Below are 12278 nucleotides of genomic sequence, written 5' to 3'. Positions count from 1 at the left end.
TTAGATGGAGTTTTTTTTTTTTTTTTATTAAGCAGTGGATAAAACTTGTGAGTTAGTGCTTAGGCAAGGACAAGAGGGATGCATAGAACTTCAGTGGATACAGAGATTTACTTTCTTTTCAAAGCTTTCAGAAGGCTTTAGGTGGTGCTGTGTAGTGTCAAATGACAGTTCCTAAAGTGTTAATCGCAAAACTGTTGGCTTGGCTCTTCTGCTGTTGCTTCTTGAAACTTAATTTCTTATTACTTTTTTTCTAGCTAGCTCTCTTTCATGACGCACTCTCTTTCTGGAATGTTAATGTCTACATAGTAAAAAGAGAACCCTTTGGCTACTTGACATGTCTCAGTATTTTAATGTAGTAGTATAGCTTGTGGTGCTAAAGGCTGTTTAACTGATCCAGCTCTTGCTTACTTTGGCACTGCCAGAATACTTAAAATGCCCATAGCATCCCTAGTAATTTCAAAAGTTGGGGGCATTTTGGGGGATTATGTGGGCGGCTGTATAATAAGACCTTACAAGCATGTAGTGATTTAATGAAATGGAACAGATGCAAGGAAACTGTACTCATGTATTAAGACTTAAGTATTTTTATGAATGCTCTGCAGAGAATTAGCAGTTGTGAAATGGGAAACTCATTTGGAGAGCATTAGAAATACTTCAGAGTGAGTGACGTGGTGTGTGTATGTAACATATGAGACAGGTTATCAACGGTCTGAACAAGATGCCCACAACCAAGCTGACAGAGCTGCCCTGAGTGTTGTGGCCTCTTGGAGTTCAGAGGAAGCTGTGAAGTCTGCTCAAGAAGCTGAGTAAATAGTCTCTAAGCCACATCAGTTTGTGTGCATGCATGCTTGGCAGTGCTTGAAGAAGCTGACTTAAAACTAGCAGTTGGGTGATTAGGGAAGTAATAGCAACTGTAGCATAGGTAATAGTTCTGTTTGCTCAGGAGTACTGTAAGGTAGTCCTAGAGCTCGTTTCTTTTGCTGTCCTGACTTCCAAGTCTGTTTTGTTTCTTAGGCTTGGACTAAGACTCTTCTGCAGAGACTTTTTCTCAGATTAGTTGCTCTTGCCTTGGAAGATCTGCTGGTGCTTGCAGGTGTGATGTTGTTCAGGATGAAGGGGCTGAGCAGCTTCAAGCTTTTATCTTCCACTTCTCAGTCTCAGAGAAAGCATGGATGAAGTATTTGAAGTATTGCTCCCCTGTTGTGGAAAGAGAAAGGCATCATAAACAAGAATTAATACAGGAATGCTGGTGTGTTTCTTACCATCTAAAATCAGACTTCAGCTCAGGTGTTTTTCTTAGTTAATGGGGCAGATGCAATGTAAAACATATACTCATGGTAGCTTAGAAATGTTTCTTGTTAAGGTTGAAGTTTGGTAATGTGTATTGGGTGTTTACTTCTAGTAAGCTTAGGCAGATCTTCTGTTTTTTGTATTTAAAATAGATTTGTGAGCTTGCCTTGAGAGTATGTTTCCATTTAAGCTGCTTTGATTTTTTTTTTTCCCCCCCCCTTCACCCTAGAATCCAGATTGTAAACTGTGTCTAATCTTAGAGTTAGTTTAAACATTGGCTTTATGGAATCAAATCAGCTCTGTCTGGATAGAGTACAGTTAGTAGTCTTTATAAGTGCTTTAGGGAAAAAGCCTTGGGTTTCTTGTAGTACTTTCTTGGCTTACTTGCCAAATTGTTTCTATTTTTAAGGAATGCTTAGTGTCTTCTAGTAACTATTGGTGTCCCCAGGTAACACACAGTATAAGGTCTTACCTGATGTTTGTTTCATGTCTAATAACTGAGGATAGTATCATGACTGTAAATAACTAATCCTTTGATTTCTTAGTGAATTCCGCTTATTGTTGTTGCATCAAATAAGGTTTGCTGTTTTAATTGCAGTTGACTTCAAGTAATAAAACACAAAAAGTTCACAAGTATATCCCTTTGCAGCAGTGACTTGTTGCTGCATAGTTCACTCAGTCACGTAATTTCCATTTTCTGGAGTGAGGAGATCTTAGCAGTTATTTAAAGTGCCCTATCTGAGGAGTTGTTTAACTTCTCTGTAGTGTCCTTTTTGTTCCGCAACTTCTTCAATAATCTTATGAAATTTATTCTTTGATAAAATATAAATATACAAGTGTTTGTAGAAGTTAATTAAATTAATTCTTATTTGTAGAATTCTAAGAGCTTTTTTAAGCTTTTATTTAATTAAGTAATAATGGATTATAAGCATGCAAATAATCAGTCTCCTAGTAATGATGTGGGGGAGTTATGGAACTATTAAACTCAATAATTGTGAAGGTATGTTGTTATGCTAATTAGTGCCTCCCAGATGAGATGAATAACATATCTGAGGTAGCCGTTGTAATCCACCACTGGAGTAGTGGGTGTTTGAAGTCATTAAAGATGCCTTCCTTTACAGAGAGGAGTGTGGAGCAGTCAGGTAAAGTCTTCTTGGTGTAGACTGATTAGTGGTGTGGTTGCTTCTTGTGCTGCTAAGGACGGGCAGCCTAGGAAGAGTGCAGGCCATTTCCTTGATATGGACTTTCAAGAGAGGTGGTGAGGATGCCTGACCAGCTGCATTCTTCTAATATGACAGAGTTGTGGAGGATAGATAACAGACTAATGATTATAGTTAGTAAGACTTTCATAAGGGAAGATGAGACTACACATTTGTCAGTAATTTGAGAGAGTCTGACTTGGGGAAGACTTTATCCTAAGTAAATATTCCTGTTTTAATTTTTCAAAAGGAGTTTGTGAAGGTCGTCATGAAAGGCTCATAAAGCAGGCTTCTATGGAATGATGCTGGTTGTTTCTTCACTCTGGACTTTCATACAGGAATTTTTCTTTAAAAAATGGTAATTTCTCAGAGTTAATTCCCCTTGTGCTGGATATTTTTCCTAATTGGTGGTGGTTATAGCACTGAATAGCAAAAAGAGTTCAGTTGTGCTGAACTATTCAATGCACAAAAAGTGAGGGCCACCTGCGAACATGCAGAAGTACTTCACATTTCTGGAGTAAGTTGAGTCATAACAAGTGAAATTGGTTGTAAATTTGGAAATCCTAACTTAATGCAGACCTACTGTGGGCTGTAAGATGGATTGCCTCTAAGATTTGCAGTTTTAGGGATATTTGAGGTTCTCTTAAAACAGTTTTCTTGTGCAGTAGTTGAAAACCACTGAATCCTGGGAAAAGAAAAACGCCGTTATGCCACTGCTCCAGTACGTTGCAAGTGTACATTTGCAGTGTTGCGTGCTTTGCTCTTTCCCTGGTCCTGCCCCCAAGCCTCCTGAGAAGAAGGAGGCAAGTATGAAATTACCAAACAGAAGAACAGAAGATGGAGAAGTTATGAGCAATCTGGAGAAGTGTGGTGGTTTGAGCCACCACAAAAATCCAAAATCCAATTTCCAGGCTTCCCCCACCCCTTCCCATAATTTTATCTCAACACTGAAGAGAAACTTTCAGGCAAGAGGCTTCTATAGGGGAAAGGGGAAGTATATATACATCTATTCTACACAATAAATACTGTACAAGCTAAAAGCAACTATATATATAATATTATACACTTCTATCAGTCCTTTTAAGCTTCTCCTTCAATTCAGTCCAGGAAAAAGCCCTTCAGGGCTGATAGGTACCCAGTCTCTCTCTCATGGGAGTGTTCAGGTTCCCCCACCAACCTCCAGTTGTTTGCTGAAGTCCTTTCTTCCTCACGAAGTCCAAGAAGATAGCTCTGAGTCCTTTCTCCTTAGTTCCGTGCCATCTCTGCTGTGTGATTCTCTCTCTCATACTTCAGTTCTGTGCTGCTGTAGTTCAGTCAGCTCATCATACATACCCATCCTGGAATCTTCATTCCTCCTCCGAGGTTTTGGTTACCCTCTGTTTAAATCACTGCAAGGACATCCTCCGGGCCTCTCTCTGGTCCATCTCCAATTTCACCTGGGGTTATCTCCCTGGCACTGGGCTGCATTCTGCCCGTCCACTTGGCTCTGCTCCAATGCTGAGCCTCCCCTCTACTTTACAGTGAGAGGGGAAAAAAGAAGCCCCCTCTGCAGTCTAGCTGCAAAAGGTGTGGGGGGAAAGAAAGCTTGGCTGCAAGGCCTGCCTCTCTCTCTCCCACTTACCTTGTGTTGTGAGTCTCTTTCCTCACAACAAACACACTCACTGCAATGATGCCTCCAACCCTGGCTTAGGCAGAGTTGTGGGCTGCAGGGCCCCCCTTGCCCCTGGAGGGGAAAGAAAAGGGGCCCTGCCACCCCGGCCTTCTCTCACACTCACACACACACACACACACACACAGCAGCAGAAAAAACAGCAGCCAGACAGACTGATTGCCAACAACCTCCGCTCGTTGTGTATATATGATTTTTCAGCAGGAGCAAACAAGATGAGCGGTGATTGGCCCTCTAGGGAAAATTGCCCTGGCACCCAATCACCTCTAGACCCCCCAACTCCCAGGGGGGGCAATCTCAAACTATGACAAGAAGCTGAGGAGAGTCTTGCCTATGTTCAAGCTATCGTGCTTACTTTTTATTTTGGTAGAAATAGTGGCTGCAGGCTCTAACAAAAAGTTCTTAGCAAAAAGGTAGTTATACTGTGGAACCCTTTGCTGCATGATGTATTAGCTAAGAGGAGGTTTGGATGCCACAGGGGATGTGTGTGGGCAACTGCTTTTTTTGTGTGTATAAAGGATGAAGGACCACCGCCTCCCTAAGATCCTACTTTATGGTGAACTTGCCACTGGCTGCCGCAAGAGAGGAGCCCTGAAGAGGACGTACAAGGACTCCCTGAACAACATCTCAGCCTTGGCCATATTGATCACCATAACTGGTCTACTCTGGCCTCCAATCGGGAGGTCTGGAGACACACCATCTATAACGCTGCTGATGCCTTTGAGAAAGCACACAGGATCACCCTTGAGGAGAAAAGACAATGCAGAAAGAATCGTGCCTTGCAGAATATACCATCTAAGGAGTCTTTCTGCTGTGCCTTTTGCAACCGGACGTGCCTATCTCGTATTGACCTTTTTAACCACCAACACACTTGAAACAAACGTGGGTAGAGCCTTCCCCAAATCTTTGTTCGAGAAGCCCAGCCGTGACTGAAAGGTACACCCTTTGGCTCAGAGGGTTGGTGAGATACAAATAGCTGGAGGCTGAACATTCTGTAAGAACTGCAGCAATGCACCTCGTACTCATAAGGGTCTGTTTATGCATCCAACACTTGTATCTTAGCAGGTGGGTCTGATCTTTCTGGACAAATCTGTATAATTCATGCAACTTTTTGTCTGAATCACTGTGTAATTGAGTATGGGATGTTGAGATGAAATTGGAAGTTTACACTGGTAATTGTCTTGAACTTGCTTTAAGATGTCTAAATAAAAGCATAACTTTTAAAGCCCAATGTTTATTTTTGTGTGTATGTATCAAGTACCACAAAACAGTGCTGATGTTCATGGTTTAATTTACTTAACTGCTCACAGATGCAGTTCCACTAGCTTGTGGAGCCACCTGCTTGGTCTGAGTTCTTGCTAGGCAAATTGCAGTTCATCCCAGGAAATGTGGCAGATTGGTCTCTCCAGTACTTCTACACCAAGTGCAGATTGAAAACTAATGAAAAATATGTGACAGGGTCTAGTTTCTGGTGTTGCTGTTATGCTTTGCAGAGGCACGCGCATGTTCATGAACAGTAGAGAACTCTACTGCCTCAAGTAGTGACAAAGTTACAGATGCTAACTACTTCTCAGAGCTCTTTCTGCTCTATGTTCTCTTGTTTCTGCCCTTTTGAAGCAAAGGATATTCTAGGGATTCAAGTAGTATTGAGTGTGTGCACAGCAAGAAATTAGGCTAGGTCTTAATTTAGGGCAAGCTTATTGATCATAGCTTCCCCTTTTAAAAGAGGTATAGTTTATAGGGCTTCTAAAGATGTCTATGATAGTAAATATTGAAACAACATTCTCTTATCATACATGTTCTTTCAAATAATAAATACATCAGTTTTATTCTGCCGATAATGAAGAATACAGACAGCAGTGATTACAACTGTTATTGTACATAATGCAGGTGGTGGTGTTTTTGTGTTTTCTGTAGATTTGAACTTAAATAATTGGGAAAAGCTGGTTAAAGGAAACAATTCTGTTGTATACAGAGAATCATGATAATGAAAACTTAGATATTACTGTGACATCAGTACTTTGATGAAAATGTTACCCCTGTATAATGCTGGCAGCTTATTCTGTTTGTACACCACTGTCTGTGATGTGACTCAGCACCGTTCTGCATTGCTAAGTCCCTGAGTCTGGGGAAGAACGATGTGGCCTGTCCATTTTGAGAATTGAAGTGAGAAAGGATGTATCTAAGTTACTTTCCTCTTTTTATTTCAGCTGATAAGGTTAACTGCTCTTATCAGCAGACGGTGGGGGTGTCTGTGCATGTGTAATATACCTGTAGGGCATTGTCCTAGTTACAGAGGTTGGGACCAGTTTATCATTGTGTGACTATAACCAAAACTGTATATTCTGCACCCTCTATGTAATTTCTGATGGACTGTTAATAAATGGATGGATTGTAGCGGCTGCCCAGGGCACACCTGACACCTCAGGCTACAAGCTGAACCTGGGAGGCAGGAGAGTGTTTCTTTGTCTTCACACCACTGACTCAGCTGAGATAACTCTCCTCCAGGGAGGCATTGCACCTTCCCACCCAGCCTGAGGGGTCATCTCTGCTAATGGGCCGCACTGGACTGGCATTATAGGCAGCTGCAACGACCTAGACCATCAAAGATTCCAAAAATATCCCATGACTCACAGAGTTAAATCACCCATACTGAAACTCCCTGTCCTGGGCATTCCCACCTGAATTTGAGCATAAACTTTGGGGTTTGGGACTTCTGGTACCACTCGTCGGATCAAGACGAGGACCAAAACTCTGACAGGAATATGACTGCGACTCTCGACAGGACTGCAGTCATTACCTCAACAGAACTGCAACCATCATCTGAACCAACAGGTTTTCCTTTCCTTTTACTCTGCACCCAGAGTTTTAAAACATTGGCAGTGGTTTGGATTTTGTGTTTGATAAGTTCTTGTCAGGAGACAGCAAAACCAATTTTTAATTTGTGGTATTGTTTTTAAAGGAATTGTACGTTGGTTTGGAATGGACTTCTCAAGGCCATCTAGTTCAACCCCTCTGCCATAAACAGTGACATGTTTAACTAAATCAGGTTGCTGAAAGTTCCTTGAATGTTTCTAGGGAGGAGACATATGTAACTCCTCTGGACAACCTGTTCCAGTGTTTCTCGATCCATATTGTAAAATATTTCTTTCTTACATCTTGTCTGAATTGACTGTCTTTTAGTGTAGAAACATCACCCCTTGTCCTGTCACAAGAGGCCCTGTTAAAAAGTTGTCCCTATCTTTCGTATAAGCTCCCTTTACACTTGCTCACCATGAGACAAGTCAGTGGAAAATTTGGATTGACCCTCTTCACTGCAGCTGTGTTAGTCACAGACCATCTTAAATAATTTAAAATTAGTAAAACGTTTAAGTTGATCAAGGAAGCCTGAGTGCTGTGTTTAACACTGCCATTTGGTTTGATGTCATAGCTGTCCTCATTTTTGAATGGGATACTACCTTTTATCCAGCCTTCACATGAAAATGATTTATGAAATGTCATTTTAGTACATTCAGGGGCAGTAGTACATTCAGGGCCATGAAGTGAGGAAGGGAGTTGGTTGCTGCAGTCTCTGAGTAGCTAGTTGAGATTTTTTTTTTTTGTTAGAGGACTTCTTAGAAGTGAGTGTTAATATCTGAGGACCATAATGAGATGTTCTTCAACCACAAAATTGCCAAACTGTGTTTTAAACTATGGCTTCAGTATGTGAAACATGTAGCTGTTCTCTAAATGCGAGGCCTTTTTCGAAGTAGCAAATGCTTTGTCTAGGGAGATGTAGTTCGTAAAAGAATCCCTTTATTAACCTGATGTTATAAACAGTTACACTTAATGTACATGTGAATAACGTGATTGAATAGTAATACGTGAAGTCCTGTTTTATAAGTAATGTTAGTGATTCAGATCCCTGATTCTGTTTATATTTAGTAGTGAAAGGGGGGTTTGTCTGTTTTAAGGGTGGAAGTGTTTATGTCCTCAAAAAAATTACATCGTGCAAAAAAATAAATTAGAATTTGTGAGTGGCAGTTCCCTAAGTAGAAGCAGCAAAGCACTGTAATACAGGAATAGTTTCTTCTTTAGTTTCTTCTGAAGTTTTTCTGTTTTATTCTTGTTACTATTACTTTTTACCTTTACAGTCATAGTTACTTCTTAGATGCAATTCCTATTTGACATCTTTGTAGAGGTACTTGATACTCCCCTGAAAGTACAAACATTATATGTAGCTTAATTGTGTGGCAAAGTCTGCACATAGATGATATCTTTGAGTTGGTGTTGAAAAAGGAAATAAATAATTATGAGAATTTTGCCAGAGGAGGTAACATCCTTCCAGGAGCATCTGGTAGCAAGAGTTCTGGGTAACACTTTGGCCTTGCCAAAATCTCCCTTTGAGGTTTCAAGTGTGTAAACATTCATGATTTGGCTTTAGTTTTAGCAGGAAATGATTGCCATAAAAGGGTGATGGACAATATCACATAAAGCACAACAGGTAAGGTAGTGTAAAAAATACAAACAACAAAAAAAGCCAACCCAGCATATTAGCTTGAGCTTTTAGTAAACCAAAGACAGATACTAGTACATGCATTTTAGCTACATTTGCCCTGATTACTAAAAAGACTTGAGAACATGTATAGAGACATCAGGCTTCTCATCTATGAAATGCCCATCTGTACTACAAAACGAGATAGTATCATGTACCATCAAAGTCTGGTCTCCTGTAAACAAATTGCAGGTGGAGCATAGTGTGCTCATCTGTAGTTTTTTGACAGACAGAAGTTTGAAAGTAGTCCATTCATGAGGTTTGGATGCTTTAAAAGCTTGTCCATGTAACTGAATCTGTCAGCCTTTCAGTGTGACGCATGTGTGTAGGTATATATGAGGAGAGACAAATAATTTGTATTGCTGAGCAAAGCCCTTTTGTATTGGTATACTTTTAAGCTAATGTATTGTTATAAATACAGAACTTATTTCCAAATGCATGTGCATATATGTATTTGGAGGCACTGGGGCTATTAAGTCACCTTTTGATTAACCAGCAAGACTTGACCCATAAGCATGGAATGCACAAAGTTGTATTTCATACTCCTTATGTTTCTGTAGTCAGACTGTCTTTTGACAAGCAGGTGGTCAGGAAATGCTTTGTGTCTGGTTTTGGGCTAAACTGTTTATTGACAAGCACTATGAGTACAATGAGGCTGAGGAAACTAGGATTATTTAGCCTGGAGAAGAGGAGGCTTGGGGATAACCTTATGACTCTCTACAGCTACCTGAAAGGAGGCTGTAGCAAAGTGGAGATCAGCCTCTTCTCCGGGTGACAAGAGACAGGACAAGATAGATATGGCCTCAGATTGCACCGAGGGAGGTTGAGTGGATATGAGGAAAAATTTCTTCACTTGAATTGGTTCTCCAGCATTGGAAGAGGCTGCCCAGGGAAGCGATTGAGTCACCAACCCCGGAGGTATTTACAAGGCATGTTAGATGTGGCATTTAGGGGTATAGTTTAGTGGTGAACTTGGCAATACTGGGTTAAAGGTTGGACTTGGTGATCTTAGAGGTCTTTTTTCAACCTAAACAAAGTATGCTGGTTGTCTTACCAGCAAGCCAAAAAAACTGAATATTGAACTTAGTCTTCCTCTCAATGTGGAGTGCATTAATTTCTCTCTCCCATTCATCTGTTGGGCTTTGGAAAATGTGATCTTGTCTGTTCTCCAAAAATCACATTTGTCTATAATTATCTTAAATTCAGTGCCTGAAACTGAATTCTATTGGATAAAAATGTCAGAACAAGGATAATGGATCTATTTTAAGTGCACACTTGACTCAAATAGCTTCTGGTTAAGCACTGCTGTATATTTGGAGTTTCACTCAACTTGCAAGAGTTGCAGAATTGTGGATCAGTGTTCACTATTCTGTTATTTTTGGGCTTACCTGTTTAGAAAGCATAGTTGGAGCATTCTTGGTATTTTCCTAGGATTCTTTAAAAAATTGTATTAAGCAGCTTATGTTAACAAAGCAAGTAGATGAATGGGAAAATTTGACCTTCTCCTAGAAGGGACTCCGAGTTTTGCCACAACCGGCATTATTTCAGATAAGGTGTGGAAGCTAGTTCTCAATTAAAAAAAATCTCAAAGCTCTTCTGTTGCTTTTGTTTAGATGTTAATTCCCATAGTATAACTATTTGCCTTTAATGGGAACCCTGTGGTCATCCTGCCATAAGTCAGTCAGGCTCTCTTTTTTTTTTTTTTTTTTTTTTTTTTTTTTGAGAGGTGGTTTTGATGACCTCCAAGGGTTCCTGCTGACCTAAATTATTCTATGATTTGGTCTGCACTTGGTCATGATTAACAGCAGGTGTCTTGAGTTTCAGGCAGCAAGAACTTAAAAACTGTCTGCAGTTAAGCCCTTCCTCACAGATTGGAGGAGGACCCTTGCTTTGTCACCTTAGCTGATTACCCAAAAGTGAGCCCAGGCGTGTTTCTGTTGCTTGTGCCCAGAAAGCAATGTAATGATCTGTTCTGACTGCAAAGGCGTTACTACACTCTGTATTAATTTAACACAGATTTTACCTCTGTCCTGGAAGATTGATGGAGTGGGAATAATCTATGGGAGACTGTTAAAACACTCAAGCACATAACTGCAATGACATAGTTTCTCCTGAGAATAGCTGTCTAAATTACAGCAGGACAATACTCCTTATTAACTGAAAATGGTGTCAAGCTAAGCCTGGTTTGGTGGTTTTCCTGCAGTTAAAAATCTTAAGTGACCTTACATCGTTTTCATGTTTGCTGATACAAGCCTGCCTTTAACTGGTTTAAATAATTTGTTTTATTGATCTACTGTAGTGATCAGTAATTGATTTAAATTACTAGAACCTTATTGACTTAAGTAATATCTTTCTAAAGAAGAAAAGGGACTTGGGTTCCCATGTTTTGTTTCTTCTGTATGTTTCCACAGTTGAACCACATTGTTTGCCAGTTTACCTAGTAATTAGGTAAATGGTATTCTAAGTAAATATAAAAGTAGCCCTTAGCTGTACTATTGCAGCTAGGTAGAAACTAGATATTTTATTTTTTTTAATAACCTGATAAATTCTCCCACCCTGATATCTATGTGGAGATTTCAGACGTTATGATTGGTCTGTCCTAGTTCAGTTTTCTCTCTTCTTTCCAAAAGTCTGTATTGGCAACTAGGAAAGTCTTCTGTCTTGTTTCTTGCTCTGGGAGGTGACTAGGCCAGGGAAATTGGATGCTGAAAGGAGTGTTTAGACTCTTTAAGACTTAACTCTTCTCAAAAGTCCTGTTGAGTCAAGATTTCTAACTTGTGTCTCCGTTTTAAGAATTTCTAAATCGAAGTAGACATTGCTACTCCCCTTTATTTCTGTTGAAAAGGAATTACTGGTTTTTTAATAAAAAAGTGGACCGTGAGGTAGAATATTGGCTGCATGTTCTGAGTGCTGAACAAAGGCAATGTGATATGAATGGCCATATTTGACTAGAGCTTGTTGGTGATCTGATCCCCATACCTTGCTGAATGAACGGCTGCATTTGTAATAGTGTGTTAAGGTACTCTGGCTTTAAACGCATTTCAGTGATTGTATTTCACCTCTTTTACAGAAATGTTACGAACAAAAACAGTACAAAAATGGACTCAAGTTCTGCAAGATGATCCTCTCTAACCCAAAATTTGCTGAACATGGAGGTAACTGCAGACTCAAGATTTGTTTTTTTTTTCTCCTATCATGAGCTTAAATGTGTAATCAGTCTGTTTCGTGCTAATAGGAAAGAAAGGAGCTTGTTGCAGGGTGTGATTCTGTCCTTATGACTGAATAATTACTCGGGATTTTCAGTCTTTGTGTATTCAGACCAAGTTTCCACTGTAGCTCAGTCAGAAACTCCTAGCAGTGGGATGTTGAAGATCAAAATATATGGTGGAAGCACACTTCAGTGGAGCTTCCAAGTAAGTTACCTTTCTAGGTTTCTGGGTCAGAATGCTAGTGTGGGTTTTTCTTAAGTTCTTATTTAAGGCAAGCCCAGCCTTTTTTTGGATACTGCATGAAGATGTTCTGCCAATAAATTAAAAATCTGTTTTTTTTTCTCAAGTTCATACTCTTAAATTTCCTGTGCTGCATA

At 40.0% G+C, this 12278-nt stretch overlaps 1 protein-coding gene across 3 annotated transcripts in view; it reads left to right on the top strand.

Moving 5' to 3' along the window:
* The window catches only part of NAA16 (N-alpha-acetyltransferase 16, NatA auxiliary subunit), a 61732-nt gene that overhangs the window by 1698 nt on the left and 47756 nt on the right, over nt 1–12278 (top strand). For all 3 annotated transcript variants that reach the window (XM_051778688.1, XM_051778687.1, XM_051778690.1), the window contains exon 2: nt 11763–11847. In XM_051778688.1, coding sequence (XP_051634648.1) covers nt 11763–11847 — 85 coding nt within the window. The remainder of the gene's footprint in view (nt 1–11762; nt 11848–12278) is intronic.

This window comes from Manacus candei, unplaced genomic scaffold, assembly GCF_025592945.1.
Source record: "Manacus candei isolate 608988 ecotype Guabito, Panama unplaced genomic scaffold, ASM2559294v1 h1tg000014l, whole genome shotgun sequence".
Lineage (NCBI taxonomy): Eukaryota > Metazoa > Chordata > Aves > Passeriformes > Pipridae > Manacus > Manacus candei.
Note: the sequence above shows the minus strand (reverse complement) of the source record. Positions and strands in the feature narration are given on the sequence as shown.